Source organism: Oncorhynchus nerka, linkage group LG3 (assembly GCF_034236695.1).
Source record: "Oncorhynchus nerka isolate Pitt River linkage group LG3, Oner_Uvic_2.0, whole genome shotgun sequence".
NCBI classification, from domain to species: Eukaryota; Metazoa; Chordata; class Actinopteri; order Salmoniformes; family Salmonidae; genus Oncorhynchus; species Oncorhynchus nerka.
The window spans coordinates 86,825,136-86,849,713 of record NC_088398.1 but is presented as its reverse complement, the minus strand read 5'-3'; the positions used below and the strand labels follow the sequence as shown (position 1 = coordinate 86,849,713).

The 24,578-nt window shown below is 42.9% G+C and overlaps 1 protein-coding gene across 1 annotated transcript in view; it reads right to left on the bottom strand.

The window, feature by feature from the left end:
- LOC115127422 (insulin-like growth factor 2 mRNA-binding protein 2) overlaps positions 1 to 24,578 on the bottom strand; it is a 133,749-nt gene that overhangs the window by 32,052 nt on the left and 77,119 nt on the right. Inside the window, 3 exon segments of the mRNA XM_065016395.1 lie at positions 1,766 to 1,901; positions 8,131 to 8,184; positions 8,186 to 8,251. Coding sequence (XP_064872467.1) covers positions 1,766 to 1,901; positions 8,131 to 8,184; positions 8,186 to 8,251 — 256 coding nt within the window.

Below are 24,578 nucleotides of genomic sequence, written 5' to 3'. Positions count from 1 at the left end.
CTGGGTGAGACAGGGATGAGGTATCAGATCATGTGTGTGGAGCTGGGTGAGACAGGGATGAGGTATCAGATCATGTGTGTGTGGAGCTGGGTGAGACAGGGATGAGGTATCAGATCATGTGTGTGTGGAGCTGGGTGAGACAGGGATGAGGTATCAGATCATGTGTGTGGAGCTGGGTGAGACAGGGATGAGGTATCAGATCATGTGTGTGTGGAGCTGGGTGAGACAGGGATGAGGTATCAGATCATGTGTGTGTGGAGCTGGGTGAGACAGGGATGAGGTATCAGATCATGTGTGTGTGGAGCTGGGTGAGACAGGGATGAGGTATCAGATCATGTGTGTGTGGAGCTGGGTGAGACAGGGATGAGGTATCAGATCATGTGTGTGTGGAGCTGGGTGAGACAGGGATGAGGTATCAGATCATGTGTGTGTGGAGCTGGGTGAGACAGGGATGAGGTATCAGATCATGTGTGTGTGGAGCTGGGTGAGACAGGGATGAGGTATCAGATCATGTGGAGCTGGGTGAGACAGGGATGAGGTATCAGATCATGTGTGTGTGGAGCTGGGTGAGACAGGGATGAGGTATCAGATCATGTGTGTGTGGAGCTGGGTGAGACAGGGATGAGGTATCAGATCATGTGTGTGGAGCTGGGTGAGACAGGGATGAGGTATCAGATCATGTGTGTGTGGAGCTGGGTGAGACAGGGATGAGGTATCAGATCATGTGTGTGTGGAGCTGGGTGAGACAGGGATGAGGTATCAGATCATGTGTGTGTGGAGCTGGGTGAGACAGGGATGAGGTATCAGATCATGTGTGTGGAGCTGGGTGAGACAGGGATGAGGTATCAGATCATGTGTGTGGAGCTGGGTGAGACAGGGATGAGGTATCAGATCATGTGTGTGTGGAGCTGGGTGAGACAGGGATGAGGTATCAGATCATGTGTGTGTGGAGCTGGGTGAGACAGGGATGAGGTATCAGATCATGTGTGTGTGGAGCTGGGTGAGACAGGGATGAGGTATCAGATCATGTGTGTGTGGAGCTGGGTGAGACAGGGATGAGGTATCAGATCATGTGTGTGTGGAGCTGGGTGAGACAGGGATGAGGTATCAGATCATGTGTGTGTGGAGCTGGGTGAGACAGGGATGAGGTATCAGATCATGTGTGTGGAGCTGGGTGAGACAGGGATGAGGTATCAGATCATGTGTGTGTGGAGCTGGGTGAGACAGGGATGAGGTATCAGATCATGTGTGTGTGGAGCTGGGTGAGACAGGGATGAGGTATCAGATCATGTGTGTGGAGCTGGGTGAGACAGGGATGAGGTATCAGATCATGTGTGTGTGGAGCTGGGTGAGACAGGGATGAGGTATCAGATCATGTGTGTGGAGCTGGGTGAGACAGGGATGAGGTATCAGATCATGTGTGTGTGGAGCTGGGTGAGACAGGGATGAGGTATCAGATCATGTGTGTGTGGAGCTGGGTGAGACAGGGATGAGGTATCAGATCATGTGTGTGTGGAGCTGGGTGAGACAGGGATGAGGTATCAGATCATGTGTGTGTGGAGCTGGGTGAGACAGGGATGAGGTATCAGATCATGTGTGTGTGGAGCTGGGTGAGACAGGGATGAGGTATCGGGTGGGTGGGGTGGGAAGTGAAGTGTTAGAGTTTGTGCTGCTATAAGAATGAGTCAGAGGCCAAGCTAACCAACTGACACAGGCAGACAGACAGCCAGACTGACAGACAGCCAGTGTTTACATGAAGCCTTACGTTAACAGCAGCAATGTCGTTCTCGTAGGCGTCCCTCAGTTTCCTCATGACCTCCCCCTCAGCCTTACAGCACGCCTCCATACTGCCCTTCACTGTGATGGTCCTCTCTGGGTTACAGATGGTTATGTCCTGTAACCTGGAACACATACATCAAGTCAGCAAGTAACCCTAACGCTTCCCTGTGTTACAGATGGTCCTGGACACATCTGGATTCCCTGATAGATGGTCCTCTCTGGGTTAGATGGTCCAGACACATCTGGATTCCCTTATAGATGGTCCTCTCTGGGTTAGATGGTCCAGACACATCTGGATTCCCTTATAGATGGTCCTCTCTGGGTTAGATGGTCCAGACACATCTGGATTCCCTGATAGATTGTCCTCTCTGGGTTAGATGGTCCAGACACATCTGGATTCCCTGATAGATGGTCCTCTCTGGGTTAGATGGTCCAGACACATCTGGATTCCCTTATAGATGGTCCTCTCTGGGTTAGATGGTCCAGACACATCTGGATTCCCTTATAGATGGTCCTCTCTGGGTTAGATGGTCCAGACACATCTGGATTCCCTTATAGATGGTCCTTTCTGGGTTACAGATGGTCCAGACACATCTGGATTCCCTTATAGATGGTCCCCTCTGGGTTACCGATGGTCCAGACACATCTGGATTCCCTTATAGATGGTCCTGTTTGGGTTACAGATGGTCCAGACACATCTGGATTCCCTTACAGATGGTCCTCTCTGGGTTACAGATGGTCCAGACACATCTGGATTCCCTTACAGATGGTCCTCTCTGGTTTACAGATGGTCCAGACACATCTGGATTCCCTTATAGATGGTCCTCTCTGGGTTAGATGGTCCAGACACATCTGGATTCCCTGATAGATGGTCCAGACACATCTGGATTCCATTATAGATGGTCCTGTTTGGGTTACAGATGGTCCAGACACATCTGGATTCCCTTATAGATGGTCCTGTTTGGGTTACAGATGGTCCAGACACATCTGGATTCCCTTATAGATGGTCCTCTCTGGGTTAGATGGTCCTCTCTGGGTTACAGATGGTCCTCTCTGGATTACAGATGGTCCTGTTTGGGTTACAGATGGTCCTCTCTGGGTTACAGATGGTCCAGACACATCTGGATTCCCTGATAGATGGTCCTCTCTGGGTTACAGATGGTCCTCTCTGGGTTACAGATGGTACTCTCTGGGTTACAGATGGTCCTCTCTGGGTTACAGATGGTCCTGTTTGGGTTACAGATGGTCCTCTCTGGGTTACAGATGGTCCAGACACATCTGGATTCCCTTATAGATGGTCCTCTCTGGGTTACAGATGGTCCAGACACATCTGGATTGTGATGTCACTACAGGAGGACAGGATGGAGAATAGAAACCCTTCTCAGAACACTCAGTCGCGCTCACACCCTCTCTGTCACACACCCTCTCTGTCACACCCCCTCTCTGTCACACACCCTCTCTGTCACACACCCTCTCTGTCACACACCCTCTCTGTCACACAACCTCTCTGTCACACACCCTCTCTGTCACACACCCTCTGTCACACACCCTCTCTGTCACACACCCTCTCTGTCACACACCCTCTCTGTCACACACCCTCTCATTCATTACCCCCCCAACACAATGATACAGAGCCATTCATTCCCCCCCAACACAATGATACAGAGCCATTCATTACCCCATTACCCCCCAACACAATGATACAGAGCCATTCATTCCCCCAACACAATGATACAGAGCCATTAATTACCCCCCAACACAATGATACAGAGCCATTCATTACCCCCAACACAATGATACAGAGCCATTCATTACCCCCCAACACAATGATACAGAGCCATTCATTACCCCCAACACAATGATACAGAGCCATTAATTACCCCCCAACACAATGATACAGAGCCATTCATTACCCCCCCAACACAATGATACAGAGCCATTCATTACCCCCCCAACACAATGATACAGAGCCATTAATTACCCCCCAACACAATGATACAGAGCCATTCATTACCCCCCAACACAATGATACAGAGCCATTCATTACCCCCCCAACACAATGATACAGAGCCATTCATTAACCCCCCAACACAATAATACAGAGCCATTCATTACCCCCCCAACACAATGATACAGAGCCATTCATTACCCCCCCAACACAATGATACAGAGCCATTCATTACCCCCAACACAATGATACAGAGCCATTCATTACCCCCAACACAATGATACAGAGCCATTCATTACCCCCCCCAACACAATGATACAGAGCCATTAATTACCCTCCCCCAACACAATGATACAGAGCCATTCATTACCCCCCCAACACAATGATACAGAGCCATTCATTACCCCCCCCCAACACAATGATACAGAGCCATTCATTCCCCCAACACAATGATACAGAGCCATTCACTACCCCCCAACACAATGATACAGATCCATTCATTCCCCCCAACACAATGATACAGAGCCATTCATTACCCCCCAACACAATGATACAGAGCCATTCATTATCCCCCCCAACACAATGATACAGAGCCATTCATTATCCCCCCAACACAATGATACAGAGCCATTCATTCCCCCCAACACAATGATACAGAGCCATTCACTACCCCCAACACAATGATACAGAGCCATTCATTACCCCCCCCAACACAATGATACAGAGCCATTCATTCCCCCAACACAATGATACAGAGCCATTCATTACCCCCCAACACAATGATACAGAGCCATTCATTACCCCCAACACAATGATACAGAGCCATTCATTACCCCCAACACAATGATACAGAGCCATTTACCCCCAACACAATGATACAGAGCCATTCATTACCCCAACACAATGATACAGAGCCATTCATTATCCCCCAACACAATGATACAGAGCCATTCATTACCCCCCAACACAATGATACAGAGCCATTCACTATCCCCCCCCAACACAATGATACAGAGCCATTCACTACCCCCAACACAATGATACAGAGCCATTCATTACCCCCCAACACAATGATACAGAGCCATTCACTACCCCCCAACACAATGATACAGAGCCATTCATTACCCCCCAACACAATGATACAGAGCCATTCACTACCCCCCAACACAATGATACAGAGCCATTCATTATCCCCCCCAACACAGCCATTAATTTCCTTTCTCCGTAATTAATATGACCTGATTGAGCTAATCATGTAAATGTAATTAACTAGAGAGTCGGGGAACCACAAAATAATATTTATAGCGCTGTTATCTTCCCAATAAACTCTTAAAGACCTAGAAATATTTTACATCAATAGCAGTCAATATTAATCGTCACCTTAATTCAGTCTCATCTGAAAGTCGTAAATTCTTGGTTATCTTCACGAATCCTGGCTAACAAGTTGAATCAGCAATACAAAAGTTGGTTTAATTATTTATTTACTAAATACCTAACTAATCACACAGAATTACATATACACAGAATGAATCATACCTTGATTACTAATGACGTCATGAAGGAAAACATCCCTAGCGGGCGGAACAGCTTACGCCAAATCCTGACTCTTCCATCAGCATAACAAATCTAATTTTATTTTTCACATGTGCCGAATACAACAGTGAAATGTTTACTTACAAGCCCTTAACCAACTATGCAGTTCAAGAAATAGAGTTAAGAAAATATATACTAAATAAACTAAAGTAAAAAATAAAACAACGAGTCTATAAACAGGGAGAACCGAGTCAACAGGTTAATCAATTAAAAAATCCAGATAGGTGGGGGCAAAGTGACTATGCATAGATAATAAACAGTGAGTAGCAGCAGTGTAAAAACAAAGGGCGGGGGGGGTGTCAATGTAAATAGTCCAGGTGGCCATTTTGATCAGCAGTCTTATGGCTTGGTGGTAGAACCTTTGTAGCGCAGGGCATAGCATATAGATCCTGGATGGCAGGAAGCTTGGCCCCAGTGATGTACTGGGCCGTATGCACTACCCTCTGTAGCACCTTACGGTTGGATGCCGAGCAGTTGCCATACAAGGCGGTGATGCAACTGGTCAGGATGCTCTTGATGGTGCAGCTGTATAACTTTTTGAGGATCTAGGGACCCATTCCAAATCTATTTAGTCTCCTGAGGGGGAAAAGGTGTTGTCGTGCCCTCTTCACGACTGTCTTGGTGTGTTTGGACCATGTTAGTTTGTTGGTGATGTGGACACCAAGGAACTTGACGCTCTCAACCTGCTCCACTGCAGCCCCCTCGATGAGAATGGGGGCGTGCTCGGTCCTCCTTTTCCTGTAATCCATGATCAGCTCCTTTGTCTTGATCACATTGAGGGAGAGGTTTTTGTCCTGGTACCACACTGCCAGGTCTCTGACCTCCTCCCTATAGGCTGTCTCATCGTTGTCGGTGATCAGGCCTACTACTGTTGTGTCATCTGCAAAACTTAATGATGGTGTTGGAGTCGTGCCTGGCCAAGCAGTCGTGCGTGAACAGGGAGTACAGGAGGGGACTAAACGCGCACCCCTGAGGAGCCCCCGTGTTAGGATTAGTGTGGCGGATGTGTTTTGGCCTACCCTTACCACCTGGGGGCGGCCTGTCAGGAAGTCCAGGATCCAGTTGTAGAGGGAGGTGTTTAGTCCTAGGGTCCTTAGCTTAGTGATGAGCTTTGTGGGCACTATGGTGTTGAATGCTGAGCTGTAGTCAATGAACAGCATTCTCACATAGGTGTTCCTTTTGTCCATGTGGGAAAGGGCAGTCTATTGAACAAGCCAAACTTTGACCCAGAAAATATAAAAAACTATCGGCCTATATCGAATATCCAATTCCTCTCAACATTTTGAAAAAGCTGTTGCGCAGCAACTTACTGCATTCCTGAAGACAACCAATGTATACGAAACGCTTCAGTCTGGTTTTAGACCCCATCATAGCACTGAGACGGCACTCGTGAAGGTGGTAACTGACCTATTAATGGCATCAGACCGAGGCTCTGCATCTGTCCTCGTGCTCCTAGACCTTAGTGCTGCTTTTGATACCATCGATCTGCTTTCACTGCGGACAACACACAGCTGTACATTTCGATGAAACATGGTGTTTTACGTCACTTGAGTGGGTTGAGTCACTGACGTGATCTTCCTGTCCGGGTTGGCGACCCCTCGGGTCCGTGCCGTGGGGGAGAACTATACTCGGCCTTGTCTCAGGATAGTAAGTTTGCACTATTGTAAAGTGGCTGTTCCACTGGATGTCTTAAGGTGAACGCACCAATTTGTAAGTCGCTCTGGATAAGAGCGTCTGCTAAATGACTTAAATGTAATGTAATGTAAATGTAAGTTGTTGGTTGAAGATATCCCTCTAGTGGTGTGGGTGCTGTGCCTTGGCAAAGTGGGTGGGGTTATATCCTGCCTGGTTGGCCCTGTCCGGGGGTATCGTTGGATGGGGCCACAGTGTCTCCGGACCCCAGTATTTATGCTGGTCAGTCTGTTATATCTGGAGTATTTCTCCTGTCTTATCCTGTGTCCTGTGTTCATTTAAGTATGTTCTCTCTTTCTTTCTTTCTTTCTTTCTTTCTTTCTTTCTTTCTTTCTTTCTTTCTTTCTTTCTTTCTCTTGCTTTCTCTCGTCGTGCTGCTGCTCCAGTTTCAACTGTTCTGCCTGCGGCTATGGAACCCTGACCTGTTCACTGGACGTGCTGTTTTCAACTCTTTAGTGACAGCAGGAGCGGTAGAGATACTCTGAATGATCGGCTATGAAAAGCCAACTGACCTGTTGCCCCCTCGACAACTACTGTGATTATTATTATTTTACCCTGCTGGTCATCTATGAACATTTGAACATCTTGGCCATGTTCTGTTATAATCTCCACCCGGCACAGCCAGAAGAGGACTGGCCACCCCACATAGCCTGGTTCCTCTCTAGGTTTCTTCCTAGGTTTTGGCCTTTCTAGGGAGTTTTTCTTAGCCACTGTGCTTCTACACCTGCATTGCTTGCTGTTTGGGATTTTAGGCTGGGTTTCTGTACAGCACTTTGACATCAGCTGATGTAAGAAGGGCTATATAAATAAATTTGATTGAGGTAGTTGGTGACTGAGTCTGTACAGTCGGTAGTTGTGACTTGCTATAGTGACTGGTGTGTGTATATGTGCGTGCGTGCGTGCGCATGCGTGCGTGCGTGTGTTTGCGTGAGTGCGTGCGTGCGTGTGTGTGTGTGTGTTTGCGTGCGTGTGTGTGTGTGTGTTTGCGTGCGTGCGTGCGTAAGTTGATTTAGGATGTATAAACGGCTGAAATGAATTGAGCATTACTTTACATGCAACACTGTGGGAAGAACAGCACAGTGAAACCAAACACAGAGAGAGAGGTAGCTGGCTCTTACGAGGAGATAGTAATCTTGGTCCCTGTCTCTTCTTCTATCTTCTTCAGGTTTTTCCTCCTTACCGATCAGTCGTCCCACCAGACTGTTGTGGGCCAGGATCTTCAGAGGAATCGCCTCCTCCCTGTAGGAAGAGAGGGTTAGTGAATCAATAACAGCTGCATTGAATAAAAGGCCACGGCTCCAGACCATTGATGTGGCATGAGGAATGTTATGTTGGGGTGGGATGAGTTGGCATGGGTGTATGTGCACGCACGCTTGTGTGTGTCAGAATGAACTGGCTGGGAAGTGAAACACTGATTAGAATGTGAAAGCTTCATGTGGGCTGAGGGAGGAAGGAGAGGAGACAGAGAGGGGGGAAAGAGGGAGGAGGAGGTGCTGTTAGAGGTGGGGGTGGAGGAGAGGATAGAGGTGAAAGAAGAAGGGGAGGATGTGGGGGTAGAGGGGAGGAGGTGGGGGTAGAGGAGAGGGGTGGAGAGGAGGGAGAGAGGTGAGGGGGTGTTGTAATGGTGTAGTATGGGTTTGTAGTAGTGAGGGTGTTGGGGTAGTAATGGTGTAGTAGTGACGGTGTTGGGGGGTAGTAATGGTGTAGTAGGTTTGTAGTAGTGAGGGTGTTGGGGTAGTAATGGTGTAGTAGGTTTGTAGTAGTGAGGGCGTTGGGGGTAGTAATGGTGTAGTAGGGGTGTAGTAGTAATGGTGTAGTAGTGAGGGCGTTGGGGAGTAGTAATGGTGTAGTAGGGGTGTAGTATTAATGGTGTAGTAGTGACTGTGTTGGGGGTAGTAATGGTGTAGTAGGTTTGTAGTAGTGAGGGTGTTGGGGTAGTAGGGTGTAGTAGTGAGGGTGTTGGGGTAGTAATGGTGTAGTAGTGAGGGTGTTGGGTGGTAGTAATGGTGTAGTAGGTGTGTAGTAGTGAGGTGTTGGGGTAGTAGGGGTGTAGTAGTGAGGGTGTAGTAATGGTGTAGTGTGTAGTAGAGGTGTAGTAATGGTGTAGTAGGTGTGTAGTAGTGAGGGTGTTGGGGTAGTAGGGGTGTAGTAGTGAGGGTGTAGTAATGGTGTGGGGTGTAGTGTAGATGTAGTGGTGAGGGTGTGGTAATGGTGTAGTAGGGGTGTAGTAATGGTGTAGTGTGTAGTAGTGAGGGTGTAGTGTGTAGTAGGGGTGTAGTAATGGTGTAGGGGTGTAGTGTAGGTGTAGTAGTGAGGGTGACAGAGTTCTCCCCATCCTAGCTACTGTTGTATCAATATGTTTTGACCATGACAGTTTACAATCCAGGGATACTCCAAACAGTTTAGTCTCCTCAACTTGCTCAATTTCCACATTATTCATTACCATTTAGTTGAGGTTTAGTGAATGATTAGTCCCAAATATAATGCTTTTAGTTTTATAAATATTTAGGGCTAACTTGTTCCTTGCCACCCACTCTGAAACTAACTGCAGCTCTTTGTTGAGTGTTGCAGTCATTTCAGTCGCTGTAGTGGCTGACGTGTATAGTGTTGAGTCATCCACATACATAGACAGAATGGCTTTGGCATGTTGGAAGTAAGTAAAGACTGAAAAAAGCAAGGGCCCTGGGGATTTCCTGATTCTGCCTGGATCATTTTTGGAGAGGCTTCCATGAAAGAACAGCCTCTGTGTTACAAAGGTAACTCTTCATCCACAATATAGCAGGGGGTGTAAAGGTAACTCTTCATCCACAATATAGCAGGGGGTGTAAAGGTAACTCTTCATCCACAATATAGCAGGGGGTGTAAAGGTAACTCTTCATCCACAAGATAGCAGGGGGTGTAAAGGTAACTCTTCATCCACAATATAGCAGGGGGTGTAAAGGTAACTCTTCATCCACAATATAGCAGGGGATGTAAAGGTAACTCTTCATCCACAATATAGCAGGGGGTGTAAAGGTAACTCTTCATCCACAATATAGCAGGGGGTGTAAAGGTAACTCTTTATCCACAATATAGCAGGGGGTGTAAAGGTAACTCTTTATCCACAATATAGCAGGGGGTGTAAAGGTAACTCTTTATCCACAATATAGCAGAGGGTGTAAAGGTAACTCTTTATCCACAATATAGCAGGGGGTGTAAAGGTAACTCTTTATCCACAATATAGCAGGGGGTGTAAAGGTAACTCTTTATCTACAATATAGCAGGGGGTGTAAAGGTAACTCTTTATCCACAATATAGCAGGGGGTGTAAAGGTAACTCTTAACCACAATATAGCAGGGGGTGTAAAGGTAACTCTTCATCCACAATATAGCAGGGGGTGTAAAGGTAACTCTTCATCCACAATATAGCAGGGGGTGTAAAGACATATATGTAGCACTAGAAATAAGGTTCATGAAATCAATAACTTGCTAACATTAGATAACATTCATATATTAGCCATTTCTGAGACTGTAGTAGCAATACAAGGATATAAAATATATAGAAGAGACAGACATGCTTATAGGGGAGGTGTTGTTGTATATATTCTGAGCCATATCCCTGTAAAGTTTATGGGGGAGGTGTTGTATATATTCAGAGCCATATCCCTGTAATGTTTATAGGGGAGGTGTTGTATATATTCAGAGCCATATCCCTGTAATGTTTATAGGGGAGGTGTTGCTGTATATATTCAGAGCCATGTCCCTGTAATGTTTATAGGGGAGGTGTTGCTGTATATATTCAGAGCCATATCCCTGTAATGTTTATAGGGGAGGTGTTGCTGTATATATTCAGAGCCATATCCCTGTAATGTTTATAGGGGAGGTGTTACTGTATATATTCAGAGCCATATCCCTGTAATGTTTATAGGGGAGGTGTTACTGTATATATTCAGAGCCATATCTCTGTAATGTTTATAGGGGAGGTGTTGTTGTATATATTCAGAGCCATATCCCTGTAATGTTTATAGGGGAGGTGTTGTATATATTCAGAGCCATATCCCTGTAATGTTTATAGGGGAGGTGTTGCTGTATATATTCAGAGCCATATCTCTGTAATGTTTATAGGGGAGGTGTTGCTGTATATATTCAGAGCCATATCCCTGTAATGTTTATGGGGGAGGTGTTGTTGTATATATTCAGAGCCATATCCCTGTAATGTTTATAGGGGAGGTGTTGTATATATTCAGAGCCATATCCCTGTAATGTTTATAGGGGAGGTGTTGCTGTATATATTCAGAGCCATATCCCTGTAATGTTTATAGGGGAGGTGTTGCTGTATATATTCAGAGCCATATCCCTGTAATGTTTATAGGGGAGGTGTTGCTGTATATATTCAGAGCCATATCCCTGTAATGTTTATAGGGGAGGTGTTGTATATATTCAGAGCCATATCCCTGTAATGTTTATAGGGGAGGTGTTGCTGTATATATTCAGAGCCATATCCCTGTAATGTTTATAGGGGAGGTGTTGCTGTATATATTCAGAGCCATATCCCTGTAATGTTTATAGGGGAGGTGATGCTGTATATATTCAGAGCTATATCCCTGTAATGTTTATAGGGGAGGTGTTGCTGTATATATTCAGAGCCATATCCCTGTAATGTTTATAGGGGAGGTGTTGTATATATTCAGAGCCATATCCCTGTAATGTTTATAGGGGAGGTGTTGCTGTATATATTCAGAGCTATATCCCTGTAATGTTTATAGGGGAGGTGTTGTTGTATATATCCAGAGCCATATCCCTGTAATGTTTATAGGGGAGGTGTTGCTGTATATATTCAGAGCCATATCCCTGTAATGTTTATAGGGGAGGTGTTGTATATATTCAGAGCCATATCCCTGTAATGTTTATAGGGGAGGTGTTGTTGTATATATTCAGAGCCATATCCCTGTAATGTTTATAGGGGAGGTGTTGTTGTATATATTCAGAGCCATATCCCTGTAATGTTTATAGGGGAGGTGTTGTTGTATATATTCAGAGCCATATCCCTGTAATGTTTATAGGGGAGGTGTTACTGTATATATTCAGAGCCATATCTCTGTAATGTTTATAGGGGAGGTGTTGTTGTATATATTCAGAGCCATATCCCTGTAATGTTTATAGGGGAGGTGTTACTGTATATATTCAGAGTCATATCCCTGTAATGTTTATAGGGGAGGTGTTGCTGTATATATTCAGAGCCATATCCCTGTAATGTTTATGGGCAAGGATATAACATCTATAGAGATAGAAATGTTTATGGGGAGGTGTTGCTGTATATATTCAGAGCCGTATAATGCTTAGAGAAGATCGTAAGTGTTATTGAAGTGTTGTGGTGGCAGGTTCACTTGGCACATCTAAAGCCTTTTCTTTTGGGGTGTTGCTAACGGTCAGTATCTAAATAATGTGTGTGAAATAACAAAGTGTTGCAGTCTGTTTTGGAATGGGGTGTCTAGTAATAAACTGGTCCTGAACATCTCTTAAAGGAAGAGCATTTGGTAAAAATCCTTTCCTAAGTTTGAGACCTCAGCTGAACCTGGTAATGAATGGTGTGGTGAGGCTGTTGAACAAGTTGAGGAGACTAATGAATGGTGAGGCTGTTGAACAAGTTGAGGAGACTAATGAATGGTGAGGCTGTTGAACAAGTTGAGGAGACGAATGAATGGTGAGGCTGTTGAACAAGTTGAGGAGACGAATGAATGGTGAGGCTGTTGAACAAGTTGAGGAGACTAATGAATGGTGAGGCTGTTGAACAAGTTGAGGAGACGAATGAATGGTGTGGTGAGGCTGTTGAACAAGTTGAGGAGACTAATGAATGGTGAGGCTGTTGAACAAGTTGAGGAGACTAATGAATGGTGAGGCTGTTGAACAAGTTGAGGAGACTAATGAATGGTGTGGTGAGGCTGTTGAACAAGTTGAGGAGACTAATGAATGGTGTGGTGAGGCTGTTGAACAAGTTGAGGAGACTAATGAATGGTGAGGCTGTTGAACAAGTTGAGGAGACTAATGAATGGTGTGGTAAGGCTGTTGAACAAGTTGAGGAGACTAATGAATGGTGTGGTGAGGCTGTTGAACAAGTTGAGGAGACTAATGAATGGTAAGGCTGTTGAACAAGTTGAGGAGACTAATGAATGGTGAGGCTGTTGAACAAGTTGAGGAGACTAATGAATGGTGTGGTGAGGCTGTTGAACAAGTTGAGGAGACTAATGAATGGTGTGGTGAGGCTGTTGAACAAGTTGAGGAGACTAATGAATGGTGAGGCTGTTGAACAAGTTGAGGAGACTAATGAATGGTGTGGTGAGGCTGTTGAACAAGTTGAGGAGACTCAATTACTACGTGTGCCTTTTTATTCATCCAGTTCTGTCCGTAATCTTGTCTATTTAATGTACTGTATTATGTCATGTTTTTCCAGCAGCAGACTATGATAATGACAAAAGCCACACTGAAGTCTAGCAAAACAGCCCCCACAATCATTTTTATAACCAATTTCTCTCAAGCCAATCATCAGTCATTTGTGTAAGTGCTGTGCTTGTTGAATGTCCTTCCTGTCTGTTGTAAATTTGTTTACTGTGAAATACCATTGAATCTGGTCAAACATTTTTTCCAGAAGTTTACTAAGGGTTGGTAACAGGCTGATTGGTTGGCTATTTGAGCCAGTAAAGGGGGCTTTACTATTCTTGGGTAGCAGAAAGACTTTCGCTTCCCTCCAGGTCTGAGGGGCACACGCTCTATTAGGCTTCAATTGAAGATGTGCGATTCCGTACTCTATTATCCTCAGTCATTTTCCAAGACTTCAGACCCCAGTGGCTTGTCATTGTTGATAGACAACAATACTTGTTTCACCTCTTCCACACTGACTTTACGGAATTCAAAATTACAAGGTTTGTCTTTCAGAATGTGGTCAGTTATACTTGGATGTGTAGTGTTAGTGTTTCAGAATGTGGTCAGTTATACTTGGATGTGTAGTGTTAGTGTTTCATAATGTGGTCAGTTATACTTGGATGTGTAGTGTTAGTGTTTCATAATGTGGTCAGATATACTTGGATGTGTAGTGTTAGTGTTTCATAATGTGGTCAGTTATACTTGGATGTGTAGTGTTAGTGTTAGTCTTTCATAATGTGGTCAGATATACTTGGATGTGTAGTGTTAGTGTTAGTGTTTCATAATGTGGTCAGATATACTTGGATGTGTAGTGTTAGTGTTTCATAATGTGGTCAGTTATACTTGGATGTGTAGTGTTAGTGTTTCATAATGTGGTCAGTTATACTTGGATGTGTAGTGTTAGTGTTTCATAATGTGGTCAGATATACTTGGATGTGTAGTGTTAGTGTTTCATAATGTGGTCAGATATACTTGGATGTGTAGTGTTAGTGTTTCATAATGTGGTCAGTTATACTTGGATGTGTAGTGTTAGTGTTTCATAATGTGGTCAGATATACTTGGATGTGTAGTGTTAGTGTTTGTCTTTCATAATGTGGTCAGTTATACTTGGATGTGTAGTGTTAGTGTTTCATAATGTGGTCAGTTATACTTGGATGTGTAGTGTTAGTGTTTCATAGTGGTCAGTTATACTTGGATGTGTAGTGTTAGTGTTTCATAATGTGGTCAGTTATACTTGGATGTGTAGTGTTAGTGTTTCATAATGTGGTCAGATATACTTGGATGTGTTAGTGTTAGTGTTTCATAATGTGGTCAGTTATACTTGGATGTGTAGTGTTAGTGTTTCATAATGTGGTCAGATATACTTGGATGTGTAGTGTTAGTGTTTGTCTTTCATAATGTGGTCAGTTATACTTGGATGTGTAGTGTTAGTGTTTCATAATGTGGTCAGTTATACTTGGATGTGTAGTGTTAGTGTTAGTGTTTCATAATGTGGTCAGATATACTTGGATGTGTAGTGTTAGTGTTTCATAATGTGGTCAGTTATACTTGGATGTGTAGTGTTAGTGTTTCATAATGTGGTCAGATATACTTGGATGTGTAGTGTTAGTGTTTCATAATGTGGTCAGATATACTTGGATGTGTAGTGTTTGTCTTTCATAATGTGGTCAGTTATACTTGGATGTGTAGTGTTAGTGTTTCATAATGTGGTCAGATATACTTGGATGTGTAGTGTTAGTGTTTCATAATGTGGTCAGATATACTTGGATGTGTAGTGTTAGTGTTAATGTGGTCAGTTATACTTGGATGTGTAGTGTTAGTGTTTCATAATGTGGTCAGTTATACTTGGATGTGTAGTGTTAGTGTTTCATAATGTGGTCAGTTATACTTGGATGTGTAGTGTTAGTGTTTCATAATGTGGTCAGTTATACTTGGATGTGTAGTGTTAGTGTTTCATAATGTGGTCAGTTATACTTGGATGTGTAGTGTTAGTGTTAGTGTTTCATAATGTGGTCAGTTATACTTGGATGTGTAGTGTTAGTGTTTCATAATGTGGTCAGATATACTTGGATGTGTAGTGTTAGTGTTTCAGAATGTGGTCAGTTATACTTGGATGTGTAGTGTTAGTGTTTCAGAATGTGGTCAGTTATACTTGGATGTGTAGTGTTAGTGTTTCATAATGTGGTCAGATATACTTGGATGTGTAGTGTTAGTGTTTCAGAATGTGGTCAGATATACTTGGATGTGTAGTGTTAGTGTTTCAGAATGTGGTCAGTTATACTTGGATGTGTAGTGTTAGTGTTTCAGAATGTGGTCAGATATACTTGGATGTGTAGTGTTTGTGTTTCATAATGTGGTCAGTTATACTTGGATGTGTAGTGTTAGTGTTTCATAATGTGGTCAGTTATACTTGGATGTGTAGTGTTAGTGTTTCATAATGTGGTCAGTTATACTTGGATGTGTAGTGTTAGTGTTTCATAATGTGGTCAGTTATACTTGGATGTGTAGTGTTAGTGTTAGTGTTTCATAATGTGGTCAGATATACTTGGATGTGTAGTGTTAGTGTTTCATAATGTGGTCAGATATACTTGGATGTGTAGTGTTAGTGTTTCATAATGTGGTCAGTTATACTTGGATGTGTAGTGTTAGTGTTTCATAATGTGGTCAGTTATACTTGGATGTGTAGTGTTAGTGTTTCATAATGTGGTCAGATATACTTGGATGTGTAGTGTTAGTGTTTCATAATGTGGTCAGATATACTTGGATGTGTAGTGTTAGTGTTTCATAGTGGTCAGTTATACTTGGATGTGTAGTGTTAGTGTTTCAGAATGTGGTCAGATATACTTGGATGTGTAGTGTTTGTCTTTCATAATGTGGTCAGTTATACTTGGATGTGTAGTGTTAGTGTTTCATAATGTGGTCAGTTATACTTGGATGTGTAGTGTTAGTGTTTCATAATGTGGTCAGTTATACTTGGATGTGTAGTGTTAGTGTTTCATAATGTGGTCAGTTATACTTGGATGTGTAGTGTTAGTGTTTCATAATGTGGTCAGATATACTTGGATGTGTAGTGTTAGTGTTAGTGTTTCATAATGTGGTCAGTTATACTTGGATGTGTAGTGTTAGTGTTTCATAATGTGGTCAGATATACTTGGATGTGTTAGTGTTAGTGTTTCATAATGTGGTCAGATATACTTGGATGTGTAGTGTTAGTGTTTCATAATGTGGTCAGTTATACTTGGATGTGTAGTGTTAGTGTTAATGTGGTCAGATATACTTGGATGTGTAGTGTTAGTGTTAGTGTTTCAGAATGTGGTCAGTTATACTTGGATGTGTAGTGTTAGTGTTTCAGAATGTGGTCAGTTATACTTGGATGTGTAGTGTTAGTGTTAGTGTTTCAGAATGTGGTCAGATATACTTGGATGTGTAGTGTTAGTGTTTCATAATGTGGTCAGTTATACTTGGATGTGTAGTGTTAGTGTTTCATAATGTGGTCAGTTATACTTGGATGTGTAGTGTTAGTGTTTCATAATGTGGTCAGTTATACTTGGATGTGTACGGCTCACCTCTCACAGTTCTGGGCGACTTTAACCTCCCCACGCCTACCTTTGACTCATTCCTCTCTGCCTCCTTCTTTCCACTCCTCTCCTCTTTTGACCTCACCCTCTCACCTTCCCCCCCTACTCACAAGGCAGGAAATACGCTCGACCTCATCTTTACTAGATGCTGTTCTTCCACTAACCTGGATGTGTAACTCCTCCAAGTCTCCGACCACTACCTTGTATCCTTTTCCCTCTCGCTCTCATCCAACACTTCCCACACTGCCCCTACTTGGATGGTATCGCGCCGTCCCAACCTTCGCTCTCTCTCCCCGCTACTCTCTCCTCTTCCATCCTATCATCTCTTCCCTCTGCTCAAACCTTCTCCAACCTATCTCCTGATTCTGCCTCCTCAACCCTCCTCTCCTCCCTTTCTGCATCCTTTGACTCTCTATGTCCCCTATCCTCCAGGCCGGCTCGGTCCTCCCCTCCCGCCTCCGTGGCTCGACGACTCATTGCGAGCTCACAGAACAGGGCTCCGGGCAGCCGAGCGGAAATGGAGGAAACTCGCCTCCCTGCGGACCTGACATCCTTTCACTCCCTCCTCTCTACATTTTCCTCTTTCTCTCTGCTGCTAAAGCCACTTTCTACCACTCTAAATTCCAAGCATCTGCCTCTAACCCTAGGAAGCTCTTTGCAACCTTCTCCTCCCTCCTGAATCCTCCTCCCCCTCCCCCTCCTCCTCTCTGCAGATGACTTCGTCAACCATTTTGAAAAGAAGGTCGACGACATCCGATCCTCGTTGCTAAGTCAAACGACACCGCTGGTTCTGCTCACACTGCCCTACCCTGTGCTCTGACCTCTTTCTCCCCTCTCTCTCCAGATGAAATGTGGTCGTCTTGATGACGGCCGGCCGCCCTACAACCTGCCCGCTTGACCCTATCCCCTCCTCTCTTCTCCAGACCATTTCCGGAGACCTCCTCCCTTACCTCACCTCGCTCATCAACTCATCCCTGACCGCTGGCTACGTCCCTTCCGTCTTCAAGAGAGCGAGAGTTGCACCCTTCTGAAAAAACCTACACTCGATCCCTCCGATGTCAACAACTACAGACCAGTATCCCTTCTTTCTTTTCTCTCCAAAACTCTTGAACGTGCCGTCCTTGGCCAGCTCTCCCGCTATCTCTCTCAGAATGACCTTCTTGATCCAAATCAGTCAGGTTTCAAGACTAGTCATTCAACTGAGACTGCTCTTCTCTGTATCACGGAGGCGCTCCGCACTGCTAAAGCTAACTCTCTCTCCTCTGCTCTCATCCTTCTAGACCTATCGGCTGCCTTCGATACTGTGAACCATCAGATCCTCCTCTCCACCCTCTCCGAGTTGGGCATCTCCGGCGCGGCCCACGCTTGGATTGCGTCCTACCTGACAGGTCGCTCCTACCAGGTGGCGTGGCGAGAATCCGTCTCCACACCACGTGCTCTCACCACTGGTGTCCCCAGGGCTCTGTTCTAGGCCCTCTCCTATTCTCGCTATACACCAAGTCACTTGGCTCTGTCATAACCTCACATGGTCTCTCCTATCATTGCTATGCAGACGACACACAATTAATCTTCTCCTTTCCCCTTCTGATGACCAGGTGGCGTTATCGCATCTCTGCATGTCTGGCAGACATATCCGTGTGGATGACGGATCACCACCTCAAGCTGAACCTCGGCAAGACGGAACTGCTCTTCCTCCCGGGAAGGACTGCCCGTTCCATGATCTCGCCATCACGGTTGACAACTCCATTGTGTCCTCCTCCCAGAGCGCTAAGAACCTTGGCGTGATCCTGACAACACCCTGTCGTTCTCAACTAACATCAAGGCGGTGGCCCGTTCCTGTAGGTTCATGCTCTACAACATCCGCAGAGTACGACCCTGCCTCACACAGGAAGCGGCGCAGGTCCTAATCCAGGCACTTGTCATCTCCCGTCTGGATTACTGCAACTCGCTGTTGGCTGGGCTCCTGCCTGTGCCATTAAACCCTACAACTCATCCAGAACGCCGCAGCCTGTCTGGTGTTCAGTGTTCCCAAGTTCTCTCACGTCACCCCGCTCCTCCGCTCCCTCCACTGGCTTCCAGTTGAAGCTTGGATCCGCTACAAGACCATGGTGCTTGCTTGGACGGAGCTGTGAGGGGAACGGCACCTCAGTACCTCCAGGCTCTGATCAGGCCCTACACCCAAACAAGGGCACTGCGTTCATCCACCTCTGGCCTGCTCGCCTCCCTACCACTGAGGAAGTACAGTTCCCGTTTCAGCCCAGTCAAAACTGTTAGTCTGCTCTGGCCCCCAATGGTGGAACAAACTCCCTCACGACGCCAGGACAGCGGAGTCAATCACCACCTTCCGGAGACACCTGAAACCCCACCTCTTTAAGGAATACCTAGGATAGGATAAAGTAATCCCTCTCACCCCCTCCCCTGAAAAGATTTAGATGCACTACTGTTCCACTGGAGGTCATAAGGTGAATGCTTGGATGTTTGTAAGTCGCTCTGGATAAGAGCGTCTGCTAAATGACTTAAATGTAATGTAAATGTGTAGTGTTAGTGTTTCAGAATGTGGTCAGTTATACTTGGATGTGTAGTGTTAGTGTTTCAGAATGTGGTCAGTTATACTTGGAGTGTTAGTGTTTATGTGTTATTAGTGTTTCAGAATGTGGTCAGATATACTTGGATGTGTAGTGTTAGTGTTTCAGAATGTGGTCAGTTATACTTGGATGTGTAGTGTTAGTGTTTCAGAATGTGGTCAGTTATACTTGATGTGTAGTGTTAGTGTTTCAGAATGTGGTCAGATATACTTGGATGTGTAGTGTTTGTGTTTCATAATGTGGTCAGTTATACTTGGATGTGTAGTGTTAGTGTTTCATAATGTGGTCAGATATACTTGGATGTGTAGTGTTAGTGTTTCATAATGTGGTCAGTTATACTTGGATGTGTAGTGTTAGTGTTTCATAATGTGGTCAGTTATACTTGGATGTGTAGTGTTAGTGTTTCATAATGTGGTCAGTTATACTTGGATGTGTAGTGTTAGTGTTTCATAATGTGGTCAGTTATACTTGGATGTGTAGTGTTAGTGTTTCATAATGTGGTCAGTTATACTTGGATGTGTAGTGTTAGTGTTTCATAATGTGGTCAGTTATACTTGGATGTGTAGTGTTAGTGTTTCATAATGTGGTCAGTTATACTTGGATGTGTAGTGTTAGTGTTTCATAATGTGGTCAGTTATACTTGGATGTGTAGTGTTAGTGTTTCATAATGTGGTCAGTTATACTTGGATGTGTAGTGTTAGTGTTTCATAATGTGGTCAGTTATACTTGGATGTTTCATAAGTGTTAGTGTTTCATAATGTGGTCAGTTATACTTGGATGTGTAGTGTTAGTGTTTGAATTTCAGTTATAATGTAGTGTTTCATAAGTCAGTTATACTTGGATGTGTAGTGTTAGTGTTTCATAATGTGGTCAGTTATACTTGGATGTGTAGTGTTAGTGTTTCATAATGTGGTCAGATATACTTGGATGTGTAGTGTTAGTGTTTCATAATGTGGTCAGTTATACTTGGATGTGTAGTGTTAGTGTTTCATAATGTGGTCAGTTATACTTACTTGGATGTGTAGTGTTACTTGGTGTTTCATAATGTGGTCAGATATACTTGGATGTGTAGTGTTAGTGTTTCAGAATGTGGTCAGATATACTTGGATGTGTAGTGTTAGTGTTTCATAATGTGGTCAGTTATACTTGGATGTGTAGTGTTAGTGTTTCATAATGTGGTCAGTTATACTTGGATGTGTTAGTGTTAGTGTGAATGTGGTCAGTTATACTTGGATGTGTAGTGTTAGTGTTAGTGTTTCAGAATGTGGTCAGTTATACTTGGATGTGTAGTGTTAGTGTTTCAGAATGTGGTCAGTTATACTTGGATGTGTAGTGTTAGTGTTTCATAATGTGGTCAGTTATACTTGGATGTGTAGTGTTAGTGTTTCATAATGTGGTCAGTTATACTTGGATGTGTAGTGTTAGTGTTTCAGAATGTGGTCAGATATACTTGGATGTGTAGTGTTAGTGTTTCATAATGTGGTCAGTTATACTTGGATGTGTAGTGTTAGTGTTTCATAATGTGGTCAGTTATACTTGGATGTGTAGTGTTAGTGTTTCATAATGTGGTCAGTTATACTTGGACTAGTGTTAGTGTTTCAGAATGTGGTCAGTTATACTTGGATGTGTAGTGTTAGTGTTTCTTTCATAATGTGGTCAGTTATACTTGGATGTGTAGTGTTAGTGTTTCATAATTTCAGTTATACTTGGATGTGTAAGTGTTTCAGAATGTGGTCAGTTATACTTGGATGTGTAGTGTTAGTGTTTCATAATGTGGTCAGTTATACTTGGATGTGTAGTGTTAGTGTTTCATAATGTGGTCAGTTATACTTGGATGTGTAGTGTTAGTGTTTCATAATGTGGTCAGTTATACTTGGATGTGTAGTGTTAGTGTTTCAGAATGTGGTCAGATATACTTGGATGTGTAGTGTTAGTGTTTCATAATGTGGTCAGTTATACTTGGATGTGTAGTGTTAGTGTTTCATAATGTGGTCAGTTATACTTGGATGTGTAGTGTTAGTGTTTCATAATGTGGTCAGTTATACTTGGATGTGTAGTGTTAGTGTTTCATGTGGTCAGTTATACTTGGATGTCAGTTAGTGTTTAATGTGGTCAGTTATACTTGGATGTGTAGTGTTAGTGTTTCATAATGTGGTCAGTTATACTTGGATGTGTAGTGTTGTTAGTGGTGTTTCATAATGTGGTCAGATATACTTGGATGTGTAGTGTTAGTGTTTCATAATGTGGTCAGTTATACTTGGATGTGTAGTGTTAGTGTTTCAGTTATAATGTGTTAGTGTTTCATAAGTCAGATATACTTGGATGTGTTAGTGTTAGTGTTTCATAATGTGGTCAGTTATACTTGGATGTGTAGTGTTAGTGTTTCATAATGTGGTCAGTTATACTTGGATGTGTAGTGTTAGTGTTTCAGTTATACTTGGAATGTGTGTTTCAGTTATACTTGGATGTGTAGTGTTAGTGTTAGTGTTTCATAGTGGTCAGTTATACTTGGATGTGTAGTGTTAGTGTTTCATAATGTGGTCAGTTATACTTGGATGTGTAGTGTTAGTGTTTCATAATGTGGTCAGTTATACTTGGATGTGTAGTGTTAGTGTTTCATAATGTGGTCAGTTATACTTGGATGTGTAGTGTTAGTGTTTCATAATGTGGTCAGATATACTTGGATGTGTATAGTGTTTCTTGGACTTGATGTGTAGTGTTAGTGTTTCATAATGTGGTCAGTTATACTTGGATGTGTAGTGTTAGTGTTTCATAATGTGGTCAGTTATACTTGGATGTGTAGTGTTAGTGTTTCATAATGTGGTCAGTTATACTTGGATGTGTAGTGTTAGTGTTTCATAATGTGGTCAGTTATACTTGGATGTGTAGTGTTAGTGTTTCATAATGTGGTCAGTTATACTTGGATGTGTAGTGTTAGTGTTTCATAATGTGGTCAGTTATACTTGGATGTGTAGTGTTAGTGTTTCATAATGTGGTCAGTTATACTTGGATGTGTAGTGTTAGTGTTTCAGAATGTGGTCAGATATACTTGGATGTGTAGTGTTAGTGTTTCATAATGTGGTCAGTTATACTTGGATGTGTAGTGTTAGTGTTTCATAATGTGGTCAGTTATACTTGGATGTGTAGTGTTAGTGTTTCATAATGTGGTCAGTTATACTTGGATGTGTAGTGTTAGTGTTTCATAATGTGGTCAGTTATACTTGGATGTGTAGTAGTTTCAGAATGTGGTCATTATACTTGATGTGTAGTGTTAGTGTTTCATAATGTGGTCAGTTATACTTGGATGTGTAGTGTTAGTCTTTCAGAATGTGGTCAGTTATACTTGGATGTGTAGTGTTAGTGTTTCATAGTGGTCAGTTATACTTGGATGTGTAGTGTTAGTGTTTCATAATGTGGTCAGTTATACTTGGATGTGTAGTGTTAGTGTTTCATAATGTGGTCAGATATACTTGGATGTGTAGTGTTAGTGTTAATGTGGTCAGTTATACTTGGATGTGTAGTGTTAGTGTTTCAGAATGTGGTCAGTTATACTTGGATGTGTAGTGTTAGTGTTTCATAATGTGGTCAGATATACTTGGATGTGTAGTGTTAGTGTTTCATAATGTGGTCAGTTATACTTGGATGATATACATTGGATGTGTGTGTTAGTGTTTCATAATGTTATACTTGGATGTGTAGTGTTAGTGTTTCATAATGTGGTCAGTTATACTTGGATGTGTAGTGTTAGTGTTTCATAATGTGGTCAATTATACTTGGATGTGTAGTATTAGTGTTAATGTGGTCAGTTATACTTGGATGTGTATACTTGGATGTGTAGTGTTAGTGTTTCATAATGTGGTCAGTTATACTTGGATGTGTAGTGTTAGTGTTTCATAATGTGGTCAGTTATACTTGGATGTGTAGTGTTAGTGTTTCATAATGTGGTCAGTTATACTTGGATGTGTAGTGTTAGTGTTTCATAATTGGTCAGTTATACTTGGATGTGTAGTGTTAGTGTTTCATAATGTGGTCAGATATACTTGGATGTGTAGTGTTAGTGTGTTTCATAATGTGGTCAGTTATACTTGGATGTAGTGTTAGTGTTTCATAATGTGGTCAGTTATACTTGGATGTGTAGTGTTAGTGTTTCATAATGTGGTCAGTTATACTTGGATGTGTAGTGTGGTGTTTCATAATGTGGTCAGTTATACTTGGATGTGTAGTGTTAGTGTTTCATAATGTGGTCATTATACTTGGATGTGTAGTGTTAGTGTTTCATAATGTGGTCAGTTATACTTGGATGTGTAGTGTTAGTGTTTCATAATGTGGTCAGTTATACTTGGATGTGTAAGTTAGTGTTTCATAATGTGGTCAGTTATACTTGGATGTGTAGTGTTAGTGTTTCATAATGTGGTCAGATATACTTGGATGTGTAGTGTTAGTGTTTCATAATGTGGTCAGTTATACTTGGATGTGTAGTGTTAGTGTTTCATAATGTGGTCAGTTATACTTGGATGTAGTGTTAGTGTTTCATAATGTGGTCAGTTATACTTGGATTGGAGTGTTAGTGTTTCATAGTGGTCAGTTATCAGAATGTGGTGTTTCAGTTATACTTGGATGTGTAGTGTTAGTGTTTCATAATGTGGTCAGTTATACTTGGATGTGTAGTGTTAGTCTTTCATAATGTGGTCAGTTATACTTGGATGTGTAGTGTTAGTGTTTCATAATGTGGTCAGTTATACTTGGATGTGTAGTGTTAGTGTTTCATAATGTGGTCAGTTATACTTGGATGTGTAGTGTTAGTGTTTCAGAATGTGGTCAGTTATACTTGGATGTGTAGTGTTAGTGTTTCATAATGTGGTCAGTTATACTTGGATGTGTAGTGTTAGTGTTTCATAATGTGGTCAGTTATACTTGGATGTGTAGTGTTAGTGTTTCATAATGTGGTCAGTTATACTTGGACGTGTAGTGTTAGTGTTTCATAATGTGGTCAGTTATACTTGGA